Source organism: Saccostrea cucullata, unplaced genomic scaffold (genome assembly GCF_032062105.1).
Source record: "Saccostrea cucullata isolate Sc308-1 unplaced genomic scaffold, CSIRO_AGI_Scuc_v1 ctg253, whole genome shotgun sequence".
NCBI classification, from domain to species: Eukaryota; Metazoa; Mollusca; class Bivalvia; order Ostreida; family Ostreidae; genus Saccostrea; species Saccostrea cuccullata.
Genome location: NW_026930548.1, coordinates 130,716 through 158,442, shown reverse-complemented (window position 1 = coordinate 158,442; position 27,727 = coordinate 130,716). Strand labels below are relative to the sequence as shown.

The window sequence follows — 27,727 nt, the reverse complement described above, 5'->3', positions numbered from 1 at the left end:
AAACAACAAAAAAAAAAAAAAAAAAAAAAAAAAAACATTTATAAAGTTCCTCGATACTCTGATTAGAGAGATAACTCTTAATGATATAAATGTCTATTATTCCTTTATAAATTTGCCAAGTTGAAGTGTCTTTTTTGTCCAATTTTGCCCCGCAGTATCTGTGCTATAATTGTTTGTATTTTACTTATAAAATACATTTCTTTTGGAAAATCATTAAGGTTCAAGCAACATTTTATATGAGTGAGCAGAGGGTTTATGAACCTTAAAGTTTACATCACATTAGACAAAATATTGGAATACACAATATCTGGATTAAACAAGTTTCACTGTATTGAAGTAAAAAGATTTGCTTCTAATTTTGTTGAAGGTAGCTTGATGTAGTAGAGTGTTAACTTTACATAAAGAACTTTGGCCACAGACAGCTAAATGGCTCAAAAGGACCTTTAGCCCAAGTGAGCAAAAATTGTATATTTCTATGCAGTGATATACTCTGGGTTATAGTCAAAACATTCATCATTTGTGATTCTATTTGAAACATTTACAACGTTATTTTTCTAATAAACAGGTCTTTTATTTGTTTAATTTGATCGAATTTGCTTCAGTAATTTAAGATTTTTTTGTATTTAAATGGAGAGGAAAAGTTTTAAAAGTATTGATTTATGCTTTCAATCGTACTCGGTATGTTACAAAGGTTGAATCCTTGTTTTGTGAGTCTTTTTTGAGGTTTTAATTTATTCACTTGATCGACTTTGTCCCCATTGCTGCTGATAGGTGCCTGATTTTCCCCACTGTGATATTTACACCAGATCTAGATAGTCCCTCTTGTTTTTGAATTTCTGGGTGAGGGTGAGTGAACATCTACACACGTACTGCTGGATGAGGAAAGGAATGACGCCGATCAAAGTTCAGAGACAATGAAAAAGCACCGTAAGTTGACTTGTTTTAACAAGCCATCACTATTTTTTGACCAACCCGACCAAGGATAAGGGACCTGTAGGTCTTTGGAAGTCCTTGACTAATGGGAGGGAATCGTCTTTCACGGGATCTCGGTATGATTTGGCCAGTCCCCGCGTTTCTGGGATTGTATGCAGTTGATGTCAGTATAGTTTTGATTTGAGACAACTGTTACTGCACATGAAGTAGCATGTCGAATATCCCTGTATTTTATGGTTGAAAATTCGTCTTGAGAAGGTCTGTCTTTCACTGACAAATCTTTTTCAAATGTCTGACCATTCAAAGTTTCTGAAAGTTGCTGATCTTCCGATGTATCTGATGAAGAAGGCGTGTGAGGGTTTTTTGATGTGGCATTAATATTTGAAAGACTTGTGTTTATATTTGACTGATTGCCGCCATTTTCTTGTTGTGTTCCCGATATAACATCTCATATGGTATCTCATTATATTCATCGTCTACATCTTTGTCTATTTCAGGTGGAATTTCAAACAGATTACTTGAACTGTATCGATGATTCTCATATCCAAGACTGACGTGCTTCTAACGGGAAAAATGAAAACTGCATCAATATTTTCTCAGCAAGGACATTTGCTTCGGATACGAATAATCAATCATTGAAAAAAATCATTCTTAATTGAAAAAAAAAATTACATGTAGATCAAACTAAAATAGATATACCTTGTGTAATTTCAAAGAGTTTCTACTGAGCTGATATTTTTTCCTAAGAGCGTATAGAAAAGCCGCAAACAACACAAAACCAAAAATAACTCCAAGTACTGCTACAAGGGCCACAAACCACGCTAAAATAAAAAGAAAATATACGAATGACGCTGATGTGAATTATGTGATAATAACAATGAATCGTCAAAAATTATATCAACTTACGTTCTTTAATGATTGGCGTCTCTTCACCAGGGGCTAAGTTTCTGGGCGTGGCCAACTGTATGGATTCAGTTGTTGTGCTGTCAGACTCAGTAGGTGTGAACACTAAGGGCGTACTTGAAGTTTGGGCATCTGTTGTCGATATAAATGTTATTGATGTTGTCTTGGCAGCAGTGGTTGTAGATTTTATTGTAGGTTTTGCTGCTGTTGTAATTTCTGTAGTAGGCTTAAGCATTGTTGTTGCTTCTTTTGTTATCGTTGTAGATCGAAGTGTAGCTTTCGTGCTTGTTGTTTGCATTGGTCTAGTTGTTGTTTGTGCAGATGTAGAAGCAGCTGTGGTGATAGTCGATGTTGTTGGAGATGGAAAGGTAGTAGTTGTTATGCTTGTTGCTGTGGGTATTTGTGCAGTAGTTGTATTAGATGGATGCTTTGTTGTGGGGTTTGTTGTCTTTGCTGGTGTTGTTGTTCCGATATGTGGAGATAAATAGGTGGTGATAGTAGATGTTCTTGGAGATTGAGCAGTTGTTGTTGTTTTGGCCGTAGTTGTGCTTGTTGTCGTGGGATGTGGTGTAGTAGTTGTAAGTTTTGTTGTGGGGTTTGTTGTAGTAGTTGTATGTTTTGTTGTGTAGCTTGTTGTTATTGCTGGAGTTGTCACTGTTGTTGGGACATGTGTAGATGAAAGAGTAGTAGTACTAACAGTCAATAATGTTGTTGGAGATTGAGCGGTTGTTGCTGTTGTAGCGATTGTTGTGGTTGTTGTAGTGGGATATGGTGTATAAATAGTAATTGTAAGTTTTGTTGTTGCTGGAGTTGTCACTGTTGTTGGGACATGTGTAGATGTAGTACTAATAGCCGTTGATGTTGGAGACTGAGTCGTTGTTACTGGTTTTGTCGTTCTGCTAAACTCAGATGTAGATGTAGTTGTGGAGATCGTTGTTGGTGTTGTTGATTGACTTGTGGAAGTTGTTGTTGAGGTAATAGTTGTACCGGAGGTACCTGTTCTAGATGTTGTTGTAGATACCACTTTGTTACATGTAGCACAACAGTTCGTTGACGCTTGTTGACCTGAACAACTGTTCTGTGCATCACAATTCTCTACCCTATCACCATACTCGCAGCCTAAAACAAGGAATGCGTCCTCGTTACGAACTGTGAACAAACTTATACATGTATATCTATATCCAAGTACGTTGCAAAACCATGGCTTGCAGGAAATCGTATTCAGAAAATAAAATATTGCAATTCAACAGACTTATTGGGGAGGATACTAAACTAATATCTACAATCCCGAGCAGGTCTCATAAAACGATGGAATTGTACTTTTTTGATATCTTATGTGACTTGATCTGAGTACAAAATGCTACTGGAATTCCTATCACCAAACTCACATACTGATTGATTATATCTGCAAAGCTGTAGCTTCTCGAAAAAATATATTGAAAGGCCGAAGAGTCTCTGGACGTTCATCTCATTTTTTTTTTCTTCAGACCAGCAAGCTGCCGATTTGCAGCTATTAATACGTACGTGAGTTAATACATACAGAACAAAATTAAAAAAAACCCTTTAAACAAATGGAAATAAGCCATTTCTTGTTCAGAGGGATTGTCTAATTTAGGATAAAAGACGTTAGGTTACCGTATCTCACCTGAAATATTTGTAGAGAGGTTTTTGCAAGAGCCACAGCATTCCGAATACGTATCAAGATCGTAGCAATGAATGCGATTATCAGTTGTTAGGAAAGAACAACCGGGAGCACGGTCTCCAAAGGGACAGTCTGAAAGTTTCAGGAATATCATCATATTTGCCAAGTATTGAAGCGTTTAAGCTGATTTGGAAGAGCATTTTTCTATTTTTCAAAAGCTTTTTTTGTCGATAAACATGTACTAAAGACTTACTGGCATCGCTGGATCTGATTGACTCGCAAGAATGACAGCATTTACGGTAGTCGTTACCATAGCAATCCCAAGAATTAGACTTTATCTGGGTACACACAGTCCCTGGCTCGTCCCCAAATAAGCAGGTCTCTGTGAGGAGAATCAGAAAATCAAAAGGATGCCTAGAATCGAATAACACATTTTGGAGAATAACACGATATACTGACCATCTGCTGCGGGGCTAGAACTGTTGTACGTGCATACACCATTTTGGCACCACTGTAGAAGAAGTCAACTTGTATTGATAATTGCGTCGAATTTTATATAGCTGCAGGTTTGTAGCTCTCCGAAAAAAATATATTGATAGACCGGAGAGCTACAGTGCCACCCATTGAAAAAACTGTATATTTATTGCGCACAAAAAAGTGCGCTCGGTTCTCGATTTATTTCTCCATGTTTTAATCTGTGATATCAAAACAATACTAACCGTGTGTTCCAAACATATTCTTTCGCTGTTTCCACAACCAAAAATTCCTCATAATTGTTGTTAATAGTCCTCCTGACCCTGATATTGCAATCATAGAACATTTTGCTTATTTATACTGCCATTTTGGTTTCAAAGATAATTCGGTCCAAAATGCTTCGTTCAGATGTCAACTACGAGAGTACTTGATAGAGGAGAAAGGATTGTTTAAAATCTTCCCTTTTTGCAACTAAGGTAAGAATTTGGAAAAAATTAATCAAGAACCGAGCGCAATTTTTTGTGCGCAATAAATATACAGTTTTTTCAATGGGTGGCACTGTAGCTCTCCAGTCTATCAAAATATATTTTTTTCGGAGAGCTACAGATCTGCAGCTAAATTTTATAGAGGTAAAGAAATTACAGATCGATTTTTATAAAAGCAGAAGAGGGTAAGACACACCTTTCGGTTCCCACAGGTGGTGCCATCTGCAGGAAGAATGGTATCGCAACCTGTACTTCCCTGTCCCTTACAATACAGAGTCGTGCATATTTCTTGATAATTCGAGGAATTGTAAAATTCCTGTAATTCAGAAAAGCAGAATGCTGTTAATGAAATAAGCAGTTAGTTGAAGATGGGATTCATTAAAAAAACACCATTAGCTTGATTTGCAAAATGGCTTTGTGTTTTTCAGAATTAGTTTCAAGGAAAATTCTCTGCAAATTATTTTTACCCTGCAGGTAAGAGCACCAGCACCAAAACTGAGCTCACACTGTTGGTCCGCTTGGTACTTCTGTCCCAGTGGTATACTTTCGAAAGTTTGTAGTGAATTGCGATCCACAGATGATGTTTCTTGCAAGAGACAATTGGGTCTGTAACCAAACAAATACGTCAGTACGTTTGCTTTTAAGTTTACATAATATGCTGTCTTCTTTTTCTTTCTTGTTTTATTTTTAATTCATTTGTACTTACGACAAAGAGTTGATGTAATTGGCTATTTGGCTAACAGAACAGGAGGAAAATCTCCAGGGATTCGTGGATTTATCATGGGGTCTGCTTACAGCAGACATGACGTATCCCTCATCTGGGCATGTGTTTGTCCCCACACCCTCGTGGGTGGCCCCTAAACTAAATTAATGATATAATATTGTCATTTTTCTTTCACATAATGATATGTATGTTTTAAAAACGTTTCATATTATGCGAGTTAAAAACTCTTTTTGCCCCCGTTATTGAAGATTCGGGGGTATAGAGTTTTTACCGACCGTATGTCTGTCTGTTTAGCTGTTTGTCCGCAAAAACTTAAACCTTGTCTATAAATTTTGAGTTGACGGACGGACTATAGCTTTCATATTAATTAAGCATATTCCTTGAGACAAGACCAATCTTTGGGCACCAGCAAATTTGACTTCTTGACCTCGACCTGAGAGTTTGACCCCTTTTCCCACAGAAATTCAATTTTAACTTGTTCCAAAATCTTTCAATGGGTATAAATATCTTTGACCTTGACCAAAGAACATAGTATATATTCATTTTGCGATAGACAACTCGTTTACATCTTTAACAATGGTTTAGGGAAATGATGAACAAAATAAATCTTAGGTAAACTTTTTTTTTTTTTACCTATGACCCAATTCGTGCGCAGCAACGGTGTAACTAATCAAGTCAAATTTTTCCTCGACTAAAGAAATTGAGCCTTCTGAGCACACAGAGGAGACGTATGCAAATCCTGAAAAATACAAGAAAAAGACACTGAATAAATTTTTGCTTGGGAGTATGCCATTGTGTTTTTACATAAAACTCTTTTGTACTGTAAATTTTTAAAACTACCTGTAGCAGCAGTTTGGTTGTGAAGAGCCAGGTTATACCTAAATAAATATAATATAAAAAGGTAAACGTAAAATGATATTTTTAAATTCAACAAACAAAACAAAACAAAGCATATTTCTGTTACATTTTACTGAAAATTCATACAAACCTTGTAAACAGCATAGCATGGTCGTGATCTGGAATGGAATTGGAATTTACTTGTGACGTCCGCCATTTTTCAAAGGCGTCACCAGCAGACATGGCATCTAATCTATTCAGGCTGTCCAAACTCCCACTCCAAGAGGCAGCTGTCTTTTGGACAATTTGTGCTTTTTACAATATTCAATCTCCCACATAAACAGTACTCGTATTATATTAATGAAAAATTCTAACACAAGTCCATGTATACAATGAAAAAATAATTCTTTTAAAAAATGGGTACCCTAAGTTGTTTTCCATCGTAAGAAGGGGCCCTTCTTGTAAACACTTATCGCTTGGATCTAGATCTATAGAATTTCCAGTAAGTTATAAAATAGAGTTGCTCACCTCAGCAATATAAATCCCTGCAAATATGACATTGATGGTATCAGTGGACCCTGGTAAATTCTTGTATCTGGCATCGACCTTTACAAAATAGAAAACCAGAACATTTTAACCTCTTGAAGTGTACTATAGACCCCTATTTTGTTAAAGGTAAAAATGAATATGGAATGAACTTACTCCATTAAGAAGGAAAGCGTAGTACTGCTTTATGTCATTAATGGCTGCGTTTCGTCTCTCCCCGCTACTGGAGATGTTGTTGTTCTGTTCATACCAACTACAACAGTTAAGAGCAAAAAACAATCATTGGTTGACATCGCAGTACTATTTGACTTAAAAATTAATAATATTTGAAAAAAACAATGGATAGCATCATGAAATGAATTTTTTGATTGAAAGAACAAAATTGACATCAAAATACTACCGTTAATCTGGAAATTTTTGCTGTAGATAAATTTTTAGCAAATTTGCGAGTTCATTGCATTCGCAAAAATATTTTTCTTAAAAATAAATTACCAAGAAAATGTAAACAAAGCAGTGGTCATTCGCAAAATTTTGAAACGTAAAAATTAATCAACAGTATTTTGACCCGAATTCGCAAAATAAAATCGACGTAAAATTTTCCTTATTTACGGTATTTATGACAAAAAGTGATTTCATTGCAGATAAGCAGCACTGCATTTGCAAATACAGATTTTAGCAGATCGTATCAATTGCAAAGAATGATACTCACAACTTGTAAATGCTGTAATCTACAGTTAGAAACAATTCCACTGTATACACCGTCCCAGATCTTTTATGGCGAATTGGAAGATCTCTCCTTAATGGTTTGTAATTAAGTGTTTTTGGATCTGAAAAAAAAATTATTAGATTAAAAAAAAAACGATTTCCAATTAATGTTATATTGAGATTGCATTGAGAAATTGACAAAAGTTAATTTTATTAGTTTTTTTCTATATGAGTTTGTGTTCATTAATATAGTTTCTCTAGTTTAAGTTTAAGCTTTTGAAACTAAATTTTTAAAGCCGATTTATGAAAAGGTTGTTCTTTTTTTCAATTAAAAAAAATCGATGTGTAGATTCTTACTTAAAATAATGTAGTCAGATCGTAAATCTGAAGACGTAGTTATTTTTGAAATCATGAATGGCACTCTTGAAACTTGATGGAAGGATTTGATACTGGTGACTGTCTTCATGAAATAATGGTGATGGCCAAAAATAAAAGTTCCAGACTGAAATTTAACAAATTGCGTTTAAAGGTATCACTGCTGTAGTATTTTCATTTTTTAAAATGTAATCATTCCGTCATTCTTTTGCTTGATACGGGTTCATAGGGGTTTCGTTTGTTATGTATTTTTTGAATGTTTTATATAATACAATCTTATAGTCATTAAATCATTAAAAATCAAAAAAAGGTTTGAAATGGGAAAAGAATTCCTTTATTTCATAAGTTTGTACAAGAAGTCTCTTCCACAGAAGTTTGATATATTAAGTTCAATAAATGAGGATTCCTTTTTTCATAAAAGAAAAGAAATAAATTTATATAGAAGATTTCACTGTATAATACGCACAAGTAGTCTCTATAGCACAGTCATTAGATATATTAATTGATTGTTCTAACATCAGAACATCATACCAGACTATATCGTCCTGCTGCAGAGGTTTGGATCTCTATTGATGCTTCATGAAGTGGGTCCTGATACAAGTCAACCTGTCAACATGTATTTATATAAATAAAACTTCTCGACAAGTATAGTTAACATTGGATTCTAACTCAATACTTGCTATGAAATAGCTTTCTTCTAAAATTGAGAATTGACGTTGAACTCGCATTTTTTCTAATAAAGCATTTTGTCTTTGTCAAAATAATTCAATGTTAATGCAGAGGTTATATTATAAATTTTGCATTGACCTGTTTTTATCTAATTCAAAATTTACAACATAATACACTTACTTTCTCTTCTTTACTACAGATATTCTCTCTTTGAGGGTAGACCATGACACACCCAGACAGACGTTGGTTAAGGGTCAAGGACAGTCTCAGCGGACGACCTTCGACCTCTACAAACAGACTGGGTCGAGGAGGTGACCAGTTTGTCCTTCGTCTCCATCTCGATGTGGGAAAGAGGTGATGTACCCTCCCGTACGTCAAATCTGCAAAAATATTTTTGAAGCCTTGCTCTTAAATTCAAAACAACTGAGGATCATCGTTCAGATTAAGGATAACGAGTGCTATAGTGCTAAGAGTACAATTAATTGAATCAAAATATGCTATTAGTCCTTTATTTGACTGACAAAAATCTTATGTGATTTATAACATCTCAAAATAATACGTATAATTATCAATTTATTAAAGTACATGTATAGGTAAATGAGATGTAAAGTATAGCTAGGGTTGTAGTAGCCTCAAAGATACTTACTGATGCACTTGAGACAAATTAAATTGTGACAAAAATCTGAAAAGGTTTTTTTTTTATCTCCCTAATGCCAGTGTTTGGCGGCTTTTCTCTCTTTAAAGAGCCAATTTCCCAACATATCCAGTTTCTTTCGTACCTCTACGACAATTATCAGTCAACAAACGCCTTTAATGCAGAAGTCTCTTTCTATTCCAGTAGAAATTTGAACCCTTTATGTGACAGGATACGTGATTTTGAGTCACGGTTTTCCGTGAGGTACTTTTTAACATTTGGTCGTGTCTTTTAAAATTAACTTTTTTAACATAATTTTTTTGCACAATGATAAATCTTTTAGATATGAATTGAAATGTTTAGAATTTTTTGAGATCCCAAATGTTCATTTTTTTTTTAAAAAGAACCTTTTGTTGCAATATTCAATATGTTGATGGAGGCTTGGAATGTTTATTTTTTCCTACAGTGAAGAGTGTGAAATGAAAAATATATAAATTATAAGGAAAAGATCAACACTCCTTTAAAATACCGCACATCCTCAAGATCTTCAAGAAAGCAATTCCTATTATTGAAAGTATACGGATATCACTAAAAAGCTTTATGCCTCGACCTGGATATCGAATTACCAATATTGGCATGGCCGTATGAATAATAAACGGGTGTGGAAGTTTCAATTTCCTCAATATTTTATAGTGAAAATCTTCATATAAAAGCAATATCTGTGTTTATAATAAAACAGGATTGGTACTTAGACCCAAAATAGACCGATTTTCGATCTCTACACCAAAGTCAAAATACTCTGTCCATGTTTAAAGTTAATTAGTGATTAGTTGTTTCTCTGAACAACTAAGACTACTTACCCTCATCATAGTTTCCAAAATGTTTCAATGTGGTGGCATATTCTACAAATATCGTAAGAAACAAATATCCAATAACATTCAACAAATCCATAAAAAAGCATTGCAAGTCACTTGAATCTTCGTTGTCGATTCACCACCCAATTATGCAATGTGTGTATACATACCCGTGTGTTTTCTAGCTCAATTTGATCTGTCACGCTTGACAAAAGTTACGCTATCCGTATAGTTTAACAAAAAAGATTTCAATTAGACATGTAGTTCATTAGAGGTTTTATCCAGTGATCAAAGGTGTATAAGATAATGCAGATATGGGCCTTTTCTTCATCAGCACAACATATAATTAAAGCATGGACTAAAGATCAATAAATTAATCAATTTTGTATACTATTATTTGTGAAACGGAAACCTGTTTCCTGAAGGGAGTGGTTTAAAGAATTAGAATGCAGAAATAAGGATATCATAATGCCCAACCCTAAAATGCCAAAATTGGTCATTTTTGAAATATACCGGTATATTTAAGATCATTTGATCCTCTTTTTTTTTTAAAAGGAAACTTAATACACAACGACAAACTTTTAGCTTTATTCGACTTTTTTTAACTGCAACAGAAAATTAAGACTAGAATATCCAAAGAACTTTTTAAAAAATTTTGGTTTCATTGACAACTGCTTCTTCTGTGAAGATGGATGTCGGAAATTTTCATATCTTATGATTGGTCATCTACAAAAATTCTTTATTAAAGACCACTTTAATTCTACACACAAATACATGTACTCCGAGGCTGAAGTTGAAACTAAAAGGTCATGCCCGAGTTCCTCGACAACATTTACGTAGTCTTCGGAGACCAGGTCTTCTCACAAACTGTTGGAATTCCGTAGGTTCTAATAGTGCTCCTTTATTGGCTAATTTGTATTATTTATATTCATATGAAGCAGAACTTATACACGAAAAGACGAAAACAATTGCTGTGGCCTTCAACTCGACATTCGGAAATATCAACGATGTATTATGAATGAAGAATAGTCACTTTCGTTCATATATCTGGGCATACCCCAGTGAACTTGAAATTAAAGATACCATAGCGTCTGCCACATCTTTCTATAGGCCTATATGTATATTTGGATGTTTTACTGATTTACGTTATCTTTCCTTTTTTGTAGTTACATCCCGCTATCGTCTGCATATGATGTTTACATCTTCAAACTTATTCGAGATCAGTTTTTAAACCGAGACAGGCTCCTGACAGATAAGTTAATATTACAGGGATTTCAATAATCTAATTTAAAAGTCAGCATTTTGTAAATTCTATGATCGTTATAATTGCTTGTTGGCAAATTAATCCTACCATTAGATCTTACGTTTTCTTGTGTGATACCAATCATTAGGCCTTTGTTTTTATACTGAATTTGACCACGGAATTTTTCGTTTACCTGATCACTGCATGTAGGACTCATGGCGGGTGAAACTGGTCAACAAGGGATGCTTGCTCCTCCTAGGCACCCTATCCCACCTCTGAATTTCCAGGGGTCCATGTTTATGCCTTCTTAACAGATTTCTTCTGTTTAAAGATTTTTTTAGATTGATTATGTTTGTAATCTTCCTGTTCATCAGTTTAATTACTTTCAATGAATATGTAACAAACACAAAAAAGCAAACAGTGCTCCTTCAATACCAATATTTTTATACAGTTGTATACAAGGTATGTCGGGGAAATATTTCACAACTAAAACAGAAATCGGAGTTCTATCCCATGTTTGAATGCATTTCACAATTCCTGTAAACAAAATAGATCTTAACAGGGCAAAAAAACGCATCCCTTCTTGGAATCGCTAGATGTGGCATTAGGTTAGCATTCCCTGTTAAATGGACTCACCACCGTGAGTCTCAGTAATCCGTAGTTCATTTGAGTAAAAAATGACTTTATACTATTCGTATTAAAAATTCAGTCTTATACGACACAACAATGTTGATATGTTGTATTTGGAAGTAGGGTCATAGTACCGGCTATAGTATTTTTGAAATGCTTGCTATAAGCGATTGTTGAAAGCCCTGTAACATCAACTTATTTATCAGTAGGCTGCTTTGGAATAAAAATTGATCGTTAACGGAACATTGTTTTGAGATCTAGCTGCAGAAATGTAGCGTTATGGTTTTATGTATAAATCTTTGACCATAACTACAGATCTCGTAATGCAAATAAGATGCAATTTACGGGTCAATATTTTTGCGCGCTGTCGGGGTGAATTTTCTCTTTCCTGCTTTGGTCAATCAACTTCCTTTTACTACCTATTTCAAGACCCATTTTATACTCAACCTGTATATAATTAATCCACCTCCCAACCCTTCATAGTCGTCTCTGAAGATCGATGAACTGGTTTGTTTTGAATTTTGTGCAACCCGACTAAAAAATCAAAACAAGCGAGTTCATCGGTCTGGAGAGACGACTATAAAAGGTTGGGAAGTAAATAAAATATACATGTTGGTAAAAGTATGAGATCGTATTTAGAATTAGGGCTGGAAAGTGGAGAAATTCACCTCAACGGTGCGCAGAAAATCTGCCGCTATTTAGAACCAAATAAGCCGATAGAACTGAATACACAACTGTATATCTGTAGGTAATATTTGAATATTGCTGCGTAAATAGGTGAAGTTGATGATATATCGATCATATTTTGAAACTGGGTCGCAATACCGACTACTGGATTTGGGAAATGCAGTACAGACGATTCACTACGAAAATAATAGTCTAACCATTTGTTAAAATGTCATTCATTGCTAGCAATCTTTTTGTATCAAGTTATCAGCCATAGAATTTCCGAAATGTTGATTTATGTGGAACTTTTGAAATCCTTGTGTCAGCAACGTATTCCTCCATAGCTTACATTATTTAGAAATTATTCATATCAAGAGGACCTCTGAGGTGGCTCTTATGTATCGAATCAACACAGAGACATAATGCAGCTGATAATGGTATATTACAACATAAACAAGGAAAGTTGACAAGAGAAAAATTGAAATCATCCTGTTTATCATGATGATTTGTTGTTAGGTTGCCATTAATGCTTTTTTGCAGTAAAATATCCAAATATGAAACAGATGTATCAGACTCTGTGGTGTTTTGTTATTTTGGGTTTAAAGAATTTATCGAATCAGCATAGGTATGAAAATGAATATTGTTAATTGATAAAACGTCGTCAAGATACCGGTATCTAAACGTAAATCTAAATTAAAAGCCACAGCAAGAGATCTCTTCTTTTCATAAAGAATTTTTTGAATAAATTCTGTTTCATATATGATCTGCCAATAATGGTGCACAATTAGTACCCATGGATATCCAATAGAATGTAAGAGGATTTGGTCTCCAAAACTACAAAGATATTGTAAATCAGAAACTAAAGCAGCTTTTTAATAATATCATCTCTGAGTACTTTCACTTGTGTCTTCAATCAGAGTAATTTTTTTTAACTAAAAATAATTTTTGCAAATACAAGGTATGTTACTTTCACAAGTTCCATTTTTATTGAAAAAGCCTATGATGGCAGAAAGTCTGAACTTTAGTTTTCTCTATTCATAGATGTTTCAGCCAATTTCAATGGAAATTTTATCTCGTCATTCTACAGCAGTTGTCATTGACAAAGTAATTAACAGATCAGAAGAACTTGTGCATGTGTGTGTGTGAGTTTTCTCAAGGTGAAACCTTTCTCTCATGATTAAAGATCCACTTCAGGGAATGTTACATTTTTTATTCAACAAACAAATGTATAGAACAACACAAAAATGTTATCTATTTTGTTTTTATAACAGGTATTATTAAAGTTTGTGTAGGTAAGTCAAATCTAAAAATAGTAAGATCCAACAAAAAAAAAATTATGACGATTCTTAGCTTTAACATGAAAAACATGGACACTAGGTGTCACTTGTTTAGAACTTTGAAGTTTTCACTGTCGACCACTTCATAGTTAAGGGTGTTGAAGCCTAGCAGGTTGTTAAACCTTTCCAGCATCACATAGTCATTAAGCTTCTGCATGACTGGTGGGAGGGCCTCAATCCCAGCCCAGTCTGCCAGCTCTTTGTTAAACTTCCACTGGCGATCCTCATCTCCGAAGAAATGGTAGTACGTGACTGGTTTCCCCGCGTCCAGAAGATCCTGATATTCTTGGTCACTCTCGGCCCTCATTTCCTCTTTCGATGGAAGTGGTGCGATGCCCTCCAAGACTGCCACAGCGACTCTGGACTGGTTGTGGATCTGTGGAAAATGGTTCCACTGCTTTGGAATTCCCACGAAGATGAGACTTGGATACTCGATGTGAACCATATGTTTGTAGAGTGGTGTGACCCTCTCGTTCTTTGTACTGACTAGACCTTCCTGTAGAAAGGGAAAGCTGTATTTGTATCCAGTGCAGAAAATGACGGAGTCCACTTCAGCCTCGGTTCCATCGGCGAACACAAGGCTTGTTTCTGTCATGCGTACAATGGGTGGCTTCTGAATGATGTCATCAGGGAATGATGGAGACATTGTTTTTCTTCTGTGGACGGCATAAACCTACAATTAAATTATTTCAAGCATTCCATTACTCATATTGTTTTTTTCATACAGTCAAACCTCATTATCTCAAACAAAATGAGACCTGAGTAAAACTTAAGCTTTGAAAAATCTAAGGAATATATTTAGAAGAAAATGGTTGGAACCTCAAACTCACTTTGACTCATCTTGATGATATTTCATAAATCAATATTTGTAATACCAAATATTAACTGTTACTGTACTTTTCTTTTATTATCATTAGATCTTCAGAGTGGGCTGTTTGGCTTAGAAAGCTTATGAAAGTGTTTTTAAGTTTTGACAATTTTATATCTTGTTTTGTGTCATGAGGAACATTTGGGTAAAATCCCTAAATCTTGCATACCCTTTTTGCTTTCGTTGAGACCTGAATGGCGATGTCTTCCCCTGAGTAGTGCATGCCAACAATGGCTACTTTCTGGTTGGCAAATGTCTCCACATGACGGTAGTCTCTGCTGTGTAAAATTTTACCGCAGAACTTGTCCATGTCGGCAATATCAGTAGGAATGTTTGGCTTGGAGTCATGCCTACAAATTATACATCTAAATGTAAAAAATAATTCAACGGTTATCCGGAAGACCTAACAATTCAAAACATATTGGAGAAACTTTAGGGATTGGAACATATATTTCTGTGTCAAGAGTTTTGAAGATTTTGCTCCAATAAGTAACTGATGTACTGGAATAGCTGCCATTTGAAAGTTTTTCTTTTAAGATGAAATTGTTTTTGATGACAAAGAAATATATCTTTCTTCCAATCTGTCATATGTATTAAGATAATCCTGTAAAAGTAACAACTTAGATTATCAGTTGAGCATCTAAAAAAGATTGATGTGCTTGAAAAAAAGGAGGACTTTCAATTGGTTTTTTTTTTGCAAGGTGAGGCTCAACAAAAAACAGCTAGATTTAAAATGAAGAAAAGGTCTCTTTCTCACAACATAGTGTTACATACAAACCGCCCATTCCAAGTGCTGATTGCAAAATGTACTGGTGTAGCATCATTACAGACACTACTTTTTACAATTTGTACGGATGATTTCTCTAATGTTTTCAGAGAAATCTAAAATTTTTAATTTCATTCGATCAACTTGGACTCAACATCTGCCTTTTATATAAGTATACAGAAAGAAGTCTTCAAATTAATAGTTCTTTGGACATAATTAATCCTTTAATAATTGGTTTCGATAAATAATGTGATATTGAAAATGTGAACAAATTTTCACTTTTTTCCCCAAATTCATTGCCATTTGCCAGCAAAAATTTAAAAAGAGAAAATATATAAATAAAAAGGTGTGAAAACCACAGTATCAAATAATTCTTAATACTGTAGGTGGTGTAGGTTCAAACATTTGCAATCATGATGAATGGGCGGTTATACATACCCATTACAGACAAAAATGGCATCAAAGATCTCCTCGGTGGACACATCTTGTTTACGTATATCAGAGTATTTCACGCTCCATTGCACTTTGTCAGTCGAGCTGATCGGACTGACATCTCGGACGAGCGTATTTGTCTGAATAACAAATCTCTAATACATAATTATCAGCCCACAGGGTGGGCAAGATCTAGACCTTTTCCGGGTTCAAGAGAGGACCTGGGGGGTCGTGCTAACAGTGTTACACTGTTACTTCTGAACTGCCTTATTGAACAAAAGTTCTTATTTCTTATTGAAAAATTCATTCATAAAAGGTGTCTTCAATTCATTTTGAGATTTTAAAGATTTTGATGTCCAAAAATAAAACATTTCATCAACAATCACTCTTTTAAGGAGATTTTTTTTTCTGTAAGTGCATCACTTTAAAGCTTAAACTAGTAGGGTTATATTGAACTCTTGTTATTGCCAGTTCAGAAGGTAAATTAAAGGGGTTTTGGCGAAATGGTGAAGGAACCAAGTTTGTTCTGCTGAAAGGCGAAATGGGGAAATTGAAGGTCATTAACTGGCGAAAGGGGGGCGAAATGGGGATGTACCAATCCTGTAAACCAAAAGGCCTAATGCGAAGATTAAGTTTGCATAGATTTTTGTTTCTTTGCTATTAGAAAAAGATATGATTTACATTCTAATTGTGCATGATTTTCATTTCTGATACAGTAATTATTGGCATGGCTTGAAAAGGTCTACATATACATGAAAATGAACTGATTGTAACAGTTCAGTGATACGAAATAAAGTTACCTGATAAAATATGAAATAAATTCTTCTTTTAAGTCTTTGCAAATAATTATTTTGTTAAGAATTCATAATTAAAAATTTATATTACGTTAATAAGTACTACAATAAGCAATATTAGTCTCTTTTTAAAAAAACCTGAAACACTGGCATCTGCAAGCATATAAGATAATGTACAAAAAATAGAGCAAAATTCCGGGAAAATGCAACCTACACAAAACTTGACAAAGTCATTGATAAATGTCCATCTTCAAATGACTACTTAATGCACAAATACAGGTACAAATAGCTTCAGTGTTAACATTTCTCCTTAAATTAAGTTAACTCTAGCATCTGTACCAAATTCTAATTATGTTATCGTTAACAATTAGTACATTTGATGTTCTGCATATAAAAATGGCAACCAGTCCACCATTTTGACCGTGAGTAAATTTTTGTTCCAAGTTCAACAAACCCAGCACTCAGAATACAGTCTACCCCAGAGAAGGCAAAAACAGAACAACAGAATTTGTGTAAACAATGACATTCCACCCCTCTACTTTCAACAACTGTGTGTTCTTTTCATACTCATCTTCAACGGCATTCACTTCTACATGAATGGAACCCAAATTCCAACACAAGATGAACAACTCTTTAAGGACCACACACCCTCTACCCTTCCAGCTTGGTGTCTACTTACTTCTGTGTTAATTTCTGTCTACTGTACTATTTATTTATGAGCATTCTTTACCTTTATATATTTCCTAATGTCAAAGTGGTCGATGAATTCATTCAGGTACTGGAGACACTGTTGCCTGGAGATGTAGGAGTTCCACTCTTTTGGGTAGGGGAATCCTGGAAACTCTTGAAGTTCTTTTGGTAAATTGGTCCTTAAAGAAGAAATAAGAAGACTATTTAATGATTCACTTAAATTATCATTAAGTAGTATATACTGTTGAAATTTCAAGTGAAGTTTTTAAATATACTCTACTTTTTAAATAGAGCACTTTGAAACAGTTAGTTTTGGTATTTATTTTTTTTTTGTCCCAGATACATGTATATTTTTTGAAATATCATATATTGCATCCCTCAAGAAGATCAAATCCTGGATTAAATCATTTTTTCAAAGATATATTCAAAACACAGTGGTTGACTTGCTTGAGTTTCTTGTACATTGCCGAGTGAATGGGTACCCCATATTCATCCTTGCCAGTCATATCGGTGTATACCCATAATCCTCCAGGCCAGAAGTTTCGTTCGAATGCCACAATGTCGTATTCTTCTGAACTCAGTGCCAGGTGTTTGAGTGTGCAGAGTCCAGCAGGACCTGTACCGATGACAGCGACTCTCTTCTTCTCACAAGCCATGGTAGAATCTTCTGTCTCACCTAGATAGAGCTGGTCACTGAAAATATATGAATTACTGCTGATTAATACTGCTACGTACAGCCTATGATACAATTGTCAAATGTTCAATTACATCATGAAAAGACTAGAGTGCATTTTTAAGGATTAAAATTGCATCATCTTGGTACAAAAAAATTAATGCTTTTTCAATTTCTAATGTATGATCCCTTATTGTGGCGCCATCCTAACCCCAGGATTCAAGAATTGAATTGAATTATACTTAACAATCTATATTCTTTATTAGTTTCAACTTTTCTAGCCCATTCATTCTCGATAGGGACTAGCTGCAGATCTGTAGCTCTCCGAAAAAAAAAATTGATAGACCGGAGAGCTACAGTGCCACTCATTGAAAAAACTGTATACTGTAAACCAACTTTTATTCGCGAAGACTTTATTTCGCGATTTACCTTGAATGAACTAGTTCACGGCGATTAATTTTCGCGACCATGCCGCCTTTTTTGAATATGTTGTCAATAGACACAACGACTTTAAGGACCAGTTCACGGCGAGAAATATTCGCGATGACGAGGCTCTCGCGAACTTCGCGAAAATTTCTCGCACGCGAATAAAAGTTGGTTTACAGTATTTACTGCGCACAGGAAAGTGCGCTCGGTTCTCGGTTTATTTCTCCATGTTTTTAAACTGTAATCTCAAAATATTACTAACGTGTGTTCCTAACATATTCTTTGACTCTTTCCACAACAAAACATTCCTCATAATTGTTGTTAATAGTCCTCCTGGCCCTGATATTGTAAACATCGAACATTTCGCTTATTTATACTGCCAATTTGGATTCAAAGATAATTCGGTCCAATATGCTTCGTTCAGATATCAGCTACGAAAGTACTTGATAGAGAAGAGAGGATTTTTTTAAATCTTCCATTTTATGCAATTTATGTAAGAATTTGGAAGAATTAATCAACAACCGAGCGCACTTTTTTGTGCGCAATAAATATACAGTTTTTTCAATGGGTGGCACTGTAGCTCTCCGGTCTATCATTTTTTTTTTCGGAGAGCTACAGATCTGCAGCTAGATAGGGACAGTTTTAAGGATTTTTTTAATATTTCTTTTGTATGCATGGATATGTGTAACAGTAAGTGTATGTTTGTGTATGTGGGTATGCATATATTCAGATTAGAATGTTAAATACCTGTTGAACTAACTCCAAGAGATTACTTTGCATCAAGTTTATGATTATATGCTAAGTACTTATTAATTGAAATTATTATTTCTGTTAATACTTAAATGATTTTTTTTTGAATGACCGTCTTCAATACTTAGGGTACAGGTTTGCCAGACTGGCTGTATAGAGGTATCATCCCCTGGTGCCCTTTGTATTCAAGATGAACTAGTTATATATCAGAGTACTGCCATTATTACAAGATTTTTTTTTTTTTTATCTTATATTTATTATTTTGATTTAATTGTTTTTGTTTTTTATCAACCTATGGTTTTCTATACTTTTGATCCAGTGTGAGACTGTACTGTGAATATGTAACAAATCCTACATTTTCATGATGATACATGTACATCTTGTGGTGATGCACATCTCAATGTCAAACTTAATCACTAGTCATACATGTATTACATTATACACCTATAATATAGAATTGTAATCAGTGTAATCATATTGTAATAATTTGTTCATGCCCCCCAAGGCCCTTGATTGGTGAATAAACATATTATAATAATAACATAATTATAATTAAACTTATTGAGACCTCAGGAAGTCATAGTTTAGGGGAAAACTAGAATCTAACTTCCTCAGGAACTTTCTACTTGTCAAAAAACAAGTTTTTATCTTTTTGGGCTCACTGTTTCTTTGGAAGATTAAAAAAAATTTTTTTTTTGGAATATAAAACGTTCATCCCAGCAGTGGGGGGCCAGCCACAGAATTTTTTTCTTTACTTACCTGAAAAAGTTGACAAGCAAAAAAAAAAGGGGGGGGGGAATTGCCCAAAGTCGAAAATCCTATTTCGTGGGAGAGGGGGAGAGGGGGGTAAGGGCAAACTTTTTTCACTACCAATTCCTTTCAATATCCATTTTTTAAGCTTACAATACTATATTTCCTTCATGTTACTTTACTTAAGTATAAAGTGGGGGGGCCAACCAGTCTTTCAATGAACATTTTCAATAGTAAAATTATTGTTGGCAAAAAAAGTGGGGGGGGGGGTTGCTACGTGCCTGCATAGTTAAGCTGAAATGGGAACAAGCCTTTTGTGGAGGCACATCCCACCCTTTTCACACAAAAAAAAAATCTTTATGAAATATCATAATAGATCTAGATCTGCAAATATATCACAGGCGCTTGAAGTTTTAAGCCTTTCTCTTTTTTGATGAAAAAAAATCCCCATTCTGCATGATATTTAAAATATTACAGTATGTCTATAAGGATATCTTTATCAATGAAGAGAAAGAATTAAACTACGTCGAGCACACAGGCACCTGACGTTACTTATTTTTCTTTTAATAAAAAAAAATATACACATAACTAATAATAAACCCTTGTTTATTATTAGTTGTGTGTATATTTTTTTTAATAAAAGAAAAATAAGTAACGTCAGGTGCCTATGGTCGAGCACTTGTGAACTTGCGTGAATTTCTGGATCCGCTCCAGAAAAAAGGTTGTCCCTTTGCTCTGGTCCACTGACCGTGCAGTACCTAGAACGACTGCATGCTTCACGAATCCTCTTGGTTGACCTGCCGTGACCCAATTGCTGAATCTGCAGAACACATTTTCATGCATCACTGTGCATGATAGAGTGTTTATTGGTGCAGTGGTTAAATTTGAATGTTTTTTCCAGTCGCCTCCGAACAGACAATCTTTAAAATTTCCGGAAAAAAATGACAGTAAGAATGAACTATAGAAGCATAAATGGAAATAAATTTTTCGGGCGGGGGTGGGGGGTTATACTATCCCTGTCCAAAGGTTAAAAGGTTACCACGTACACTGATTTTTTTTCTCGGGGGATGGAGTGAGATGGAATACGACCAAATACCAAATACTCCAGGGGGAAAACGTCCGTTACAGAAAATCTTTATTAAAAAGTCCGAAAAAGGAAAAAATTGTCCAAATAGAAAATCATTTAGCGTTACAAAAAATACAAAATGGTCCCATCTCGCATATCTGATTAGCACTTAAAATACAAACTATAAGCGTAGGGTGTAAATATAAAATCCCGGAAAATTGCACTCTCTCAACTTCCTTGTACAAATTTTAAAAGCTCTTCAAATTCAAAATTAAATTAAATGAAACAATTAAATTCTCTTAAAATTATAAATTCTAAGAATAAGTTATCGGATATATCACGCCATTAAAGAAAATCATGCAATTATCGTATCTTTATAGAAAAAAAAATATATAGAAATGTACTTTTAATTTACAGTTTTAGTTGAAAAAAATTAAACGTTTGATATGAATCTCAAGGTCATACTATCTAGACATAAGCATGAAAGTATATAAATAGAGACAAGACGGGTCAATAATAGGTAACACAACTGACCGCGCGCTCTTATCTTGCCATTTTCCTTGCATCAGTATAGCTAGAATGCATTAACTTTCAGAGAGAGAGAGAGAGAGAGAACAAGAAGCTATTATTTACTCTGTGTAGATTCGATTTGAAAATTTAAAATTCAAATCAATATTTAATTTAGTCATTTGTAAATTTTTTTTTCATAATGAGTATTGCTTTCTTCTACAAATGCACTCAACAGGAAAAATTTTTTTTTTTAACAAAAAAAACTCAATAAATAAATTCAAAAAAAAATTAAACTAATATATTAATTGAAATGAAGCGATTTATTTTTGCTTTTATTTCTTACCTGCTTCGACTTTGCCGGCAATGGATTCACTGGCAGGTCAACATGATATGTCTAAAGACTGAATGAATGCAAGACGAACGAGGGGTACCGTAAGGGTGAGATATATGTGTTGGAATACAGGAAAAATCCCCAAAAATATATCATCTTAAATAACAAAATATAACTGTGTGTTAATGTGAAATAATCCATAATTCACATGTAATGTTTCCATGAATAAAATATCTGAGATGGATGTTTTCATCCCCTTCGGGTACCTAGTAGTTCACGAACTCGTGTGAGGAATATGTGTGATGGAATATTTTTCTTTGACCATAATTCCCTGCGATCGGTGGCGGATCAAGGAAAAATATAGGCGAAGATCGATTTGTAGAGTAAGCCATTTTTTAAAATTCGATCGTACAAATATCTAAGAATTTTCATACAAGATTAAAATAAAAACTATGCACTCTAATTAATTATAAATGTTGAGATAAATATCATTATATATATATAAATTACAATTAAAAAAAATAATTGTCCATTATCCCAGAAATCAAAATATACTGCTGATTAAAAAAAATATTATAGTTAATTTATTTTTTTTAAGTTAGAATCAATAGAAACAAAGAGGAAATTCTAATTATATGAGTAATAATTTCAGGTTGGGTCATGTCAACTTGTTATAGCATGCTTGACATACAATGTTAAGCATTACGAACGTCACGGTGAATATATTTAAAACATTGAGGTTTGTATTTAAAACCGTAGAGAGATCTGACCAGTTCATATTTAATTAAACGTAGAGTATTTTTTTTAAATTTCCATTCATTGCTAAAAAAGTAACTTTCCATTTCCACCTAAAACTTCGGAAAACCGCACGACAGAACCTTTGTAGCAGAGTTAGATTATATAATTTCTTAAGATTTAAACCAGAAAATACTACACGATCTAATTCTACACACCAGATAATATTAATCAGATTAACTCCTAACTTTCTAAATGTATATTGAATGTTTTGATGTTCCATTGTACGAAGAAGTCGCTCGACCTCTGATCAACTTATGAAATGTTCTTATCCACCCTTTTTTCCAGAAAGTAAAGAAAAAAAATCGGATAAGTCGCTTTATTTGAAATCACCAGATTTTGCGTGCAAGATATATTCATGGAATTATTTGAAAATCATTCAGCAGACTAGTTATGGCATTCCCAGCATATTTATATAAAATTCAAAATGCGTTCTAAATTTCGTTGAAATGTGTAACGAACATAAAGTATTTATAAATATTGATATATAACCATTGGACCTTTTGCTATCCCTCAAATTTTTGTCAACTTTACGTACTGTGCAATAAAGTTTATACATTGACCCAAATCCCCAAATAGGAACAGGTTTATACCAACTTTTGGGATCAAGATATACCTACGTTTCACCTTTCGAAATATATAATTATGCGATTTCTTAATAGATATTGAAGAACCACTTTTAAAATATTAGTAGCATTATCTTAAAATCTAAACACGATGCTTAAGATTTTAAACCGTCCTATATAATGAACGATTGATTTTTTTTTAGCTTATATTTTTTCCACCTAATGCTCCAAGTTTGAATAGGGCACTATGTCGATATCAACGCGCTCTAGTTCCCATAAAATGGCCTTATTTTACCTTTGTTACAAAATTCATGTCGAATTGGTTTGATCTCTCTGGTGTTTGATATTTTAAATTCAGACGGTTTCTTTGTAAATCAATGCGCTCTATAGTTCCCGTGAACTGGCCCTTATTTTACCTTTGAGACAAAATCCGTGTCAAACTGGCTTGATCTCTCTGATATTTAATAATTTAAACTAGTGCTAATTGTAACGGGGACCGTTACAGATGTTCCCCAAACGCTCCCCAACGCCCATTTGGTGCCATATTCCCTGTAAGCTTCATTAAATAAGACAAACTCTCTGCATTTGAGACTTTAAAACGTTTACCCAAAAGTGTATCAAGTTCATTCAAATTTGAGCAATGCACGCGTGCGCATGTGAATGCATGTGCGTTATGACCATATCATCTTGTCTACACAATATTAAAGTATTTAATCCAAAAGTATTAAAAAATACGCCATTCAAGTGTATTTTTGATTTTACTCATTTCACGTGCACGCACATGCATATATAAGAGGTTCATTACATCTATCTATGTTCTAAATCCCATCCCGTTTGGTTGAAAACCAAGGGAGTTATAGCTGTTTAAAGTTTCAGCCAATCAGATTGCAGCGCACGTACACGCACGTGTATGCATGTGCATAGTGACCATACCTTCTTGTAGAAATCTATTATATCTATCTATGTTCCAAATCCCATCCTGTTTGGTTGAAAACCAAGGGAGTTATAGCTATTTAAAGTTTAAGCCAATCAGATTGTAGCGCACGTGCACGCACGTGTTTTCATGATAATTGTTATATATCATGTTGTAGGATATCCTATTCCATGGCTATGTTCAAAATTTCAAAGGATTTCTTAAAAAACAAGAAAGATATTTTTAGTTTCAGCCAATCAGAGCGAAGCGCACGTGCATGCGCGTGAGATCTTGTATTTTGACCATGTCATATTGGAGTTTCAAAGCATTTCATCAAAAAGGTAAAAAGTTACGCCTATATCAATTAAATCTGTCATTTCACGTGTTGCACGTGCACGCTCTTGCAAGCACGTGCGCGCAAAATGATCTTTGTTCCGCAAATCTGACATGTTTTTCACGTGCACGCTCTTGCAAGCACGTGCGCGCAAAATGATCTTTGTTCCGCAAATCTACATAACATGTCTACTGACCCTAAAAAGGTTTTACCTAAGTCGGATGTGTAGTTTACAAGATCACTCCCGATATAATAATAAGAAACAGAGTAATTTAAATTACGTATAGTCTCTTTGTCTTAAGATCCACGCTTCATTCACAAAAAAATTGCAAATAAATTTGAATTAATAAAGGAAATGCATAAGAATGGCTTCAATTAACCAAAAATTTCAATTTCTTTAGTGATTCACCAAACATGTTTGCATACAACCATGTTTACATACAAAAGACAAATAATAAAATACATATTACATACATGCAAGTGTATGGATCAGTGAAAAATATTACCTGAGATAATCGAAATGTCTGCTAAAATATAATAAAATAAAATACGAGTGCACGATTCGAAGAAAGTGCACCAGAGCTAGACACTTTTGAGGTCGGTCTCTGTCTAGTTTGTAAATTCCGAGACTGAGATCCAAAGTTTATAGTCTGTAGGAAAAGTTTGTAAGAAAACGATACTAGGCTCTAGCTGTTTTAATGAACATGTTTTACATTTTGACAAGTAAACAAAAAAAATTTCCGCCGGATATAATGAGGAAGAATGTAAAACAGAATTTTTATATGACTTTAGTTTATATTTGAATGACAAAAACTACATAATGATGTATGTACTCATGCTACAGTATAAATCGGTATTATCTGAGGTTTAAAAAACACATCTTTTGTCGTCATCAGATTAAAGATTTCTCCAAAGATTAATCCTCTTTTCCCTTTACACTCCTAACTGACGTTAAAAAAGAGGCCTATGGTTCACAATGCTCACCTGAGTACATGTTCAATGGCTGAAGAAAAAGCAGAAATTTAAGTACTGAAAAGATTAAATATAATTATATTTGTTCACAAACACCCCTTCTCCCCTCCCCTCCCCCCCCCCCCCCCAAGAAAGGATTTTGATACTGAAGGTGCTTTCGTATTTTTTATATTTTACTTATAATGGTTTTAAACGTTTTCAAAGATTTTTTTCTATGCGCTTGATCTCCTATTCTGGCCTCTACCTAGTCCGAAATACCTTACATTTTCCAGGCTTTTTTTCACGAAATTTTACGTGCCAAGAAAACGTCAGAACCGGCGCCATTATAAAAACTGGAAATTTCGCTGTCTCCAACCGGAGCCTTTAAATGTCGAAACTACAATTAATCAATAGCACCAATATCAATGAAAAGAAAATATCACTCCACATTTCGATATATAGGCTATATCTTGCAAGATTTTAAAATGCACGAAATGAAAACAAAACTCAACGGTATGATAAAATATTTTCACAGGACTGTATATTTTATAAACTAACAATAAAAAGATGTTTGCGAGTACTTCAGACATTGTACCACTGATAATTTGTGGATCCAGCATTTAATTCGGTTCGCAAATGTCGAAAATCAACCTGAGAATGCCGCCTCCAGGTTGAGGCGGCGAATTCCCAGTTTTCATAAGGGCACGTAAAATATCAAATTCGTAAAAAGACTGGAAAACGTCAGATATTTCGGACTAGCCTCTACCTTCCACCCCTCCCCCTCGAGAATATACTTTGAATAATTTGAATCTACGCAGTCTGAGGATTCTTCGGAATTAATATATGACTTATCTCTACCCGTCTGTCTGTGTTGCTGTCAATTTGTCCGAAAAAACTTTTATCTTGCTCATATCTTTTGATCGGTTGGAGCTTTGACCAATTGCATTCCTTCAATGCTACCTCTTCACTTAACCTTCGAGTTTGACCCACTTTAGGAAAAAAAAATTTCCAAACTTCATACCTTTTGAACAATTGATGCTAGGACTTTAATATATTTACCTGTGTATTCATCGTGACAAAAACTTTCCATTAGTATAAATACTATTGACCTTGGCCTTTGAGGTTGACCCACTTTTTTTGAAAACTTGAGCCTTGTCCGTAATGTTTGAACAGTTAGAACCACAGGTGCTTGAGGACAGGAACTCCCCTCCCCCCTAAATATAGACCCCCGGGCCTGTTAGACATCTTTCACATAAATTATATATGTATGACACATTTGTGATATAGTCTGTCCTATCAATTCAGAAAATTTGCGTAAACTTATACATTTTATAAAAATATCTACCCTCTCTATATATAAATTAACGTTGATTAAGTTGATTTTTATATAGAGAATGTAGGGTAGATTTAATAGAACGTTTGTTTTAGGGAATTTTTCGATTTGCTGGTATAGATCTTATCACAAATATGGCAATGAAAGATTTTTTATGAGAAAAAAATCGTAAAAGCCCAGGGGTCTATATCGAAAGGGGGGGGGGGTCCTGTCCTCTAGCACCTGTGGTTAGAACTAGGTCTCCCATATTTCACAGATGTTTTACCTTGTGACAAGACCTTTGAATACTGAACAATTTTGATCTTTTGGCCTTGACCTTGGAGTAGAACTTGCCTTTGAAAAACATTTGCCATAACATTTGAATAGTTGTTGCTAGGGCTTTTCTTTTTATGCCCCCGTGAACGAACTTTCGGGGTATATAGCTTTTGACCTGTCCGTCTGTCTGCAAAAACTTTAACGTTGCCCATAACTTTTGAATGGATGGGGCTATGCATTTCAAACCGTTTTTTTCACAGGTGTGTTTCTTGTGGCAAGACCTTTCTTTGGGTACCACCAAATTTGACCTCTAAATACCACACTTTAACCTTGGCCATAACTCTTGAACAGTTGAAGAAGGGTTTTCATACTTTACATGTGTATTCATTGTGAGAAGACCTTTCAGTGGGTATGAATATTTTTGACATTGACCTTAGAGTTTGACCCACTTTTTTGAATTTGTAACCTTGGCCATTACTTTTCAACAGTAGGAGCTAGGGCTTTCATATTTCACAGGTGTATTCTTTATGACAAGATCCTTACTTTGGGTACCAACACTTTTGACCTTTGGAGTTGTCATTCATTTGAGAAAATTCAGTCCTCGACATAAGCTGCCGTACAGGGACATCAGTGTTTCACAAACACATCTTATTATGTTTTCATCTTATATCGCTAGGGCTCCCCTGGCTAGCACTTACATGTATTTTGACCCTTTGACCTAAACCTTAATCTTGGCTTTTGAATGGTTGGTGTTTGGACATTCATTTTCACAAGTTTATTCCTGGACATGTCCTTTCTGTTGGTAATAACAAATCTGAAATTTTGACCTTTACCTTGGCATATGAGAAACTTCACGAAGAGCTGCCA

General features: G+C 34.5%; 2 protein-coding genes across 2 annotated transcripts; both read right to left on the bottom strand.

Moving 5' to 3' along the window:
• Positions 1 to 54: 54 nt before the first annotated feature.
• Positions 55 to 9,920, bottom strand: LOC134229007 (serine-rich adhesin for platelets-like). The gene is made up of 19 exons (XM_062710715.1): positions 9,788 to 9,920; positions 8,474 to 8,673; positions 8,156 to 8,230; positions 7,607 to 7,751; positions 7,254 to 7,371; positions 6,701 to 6,797; positions 6,527 to 6,604; positions 6,150 to 6,292; positions 6,002 to 6,039; positions 5,795 to 5,900; positions 5,144 to 5,299; positions 4,905 to 5,043; positions 4,634 to 4,753; positions 3,938 to 3,989; positions 3,732 to 3,860; positions 3,482 to 3,610; positions 1,840 to 2,955; positions 1,633 to 1,754; positions 55 to 1,494 (listed from the first exon to the last, which is right to left on the bottom strand). The coding sequence occupies exons 1-19, from the start codon at positions 9,876 to 9,878 to the stop codon at positions 1,330 to 1,332; spliced, it is 3,219 nt and encodes a 1,072-aa protein (XP_062566699.1). The 5' UTR covers positions 9,879 to 9,920; the 3' UTR covers positions 55 to 1,329.
• A 3,593-nt stretch (positions 9,921 to 13,513) lies between these two features.
• Positions 13,514 to 21,875, bottom strand: LOC134229004 (uncharacterized). Its single transcript, XM_062710713.1, has 6 exons — positions 21,726 to 21,875; positions 17,655 to 17,900; positions 17,248 to 17,386; positions 15,730 to 15,863; positions 14,695 to 14,875; positions 13,514 to 14,330 (listed from the first exon to the last, which is right to left on the bottom strand). Exons 2-6 carry the CDS (start codon positions 17,861 to 17,863, stop codon positions 13,701 to 13,703), a joined length of 1,293 nt encoding a protein of 430 aa, XP_062566697.1. The 5' UTR covers positions 17,864 to 17,900; positions 21,726 to 21,875; the 3' UTR covers positions 13,514 to 13,700.
• Between the last annotated feature and the right edge of the window lie 5,852 nt (positions 21,876 to 27,727).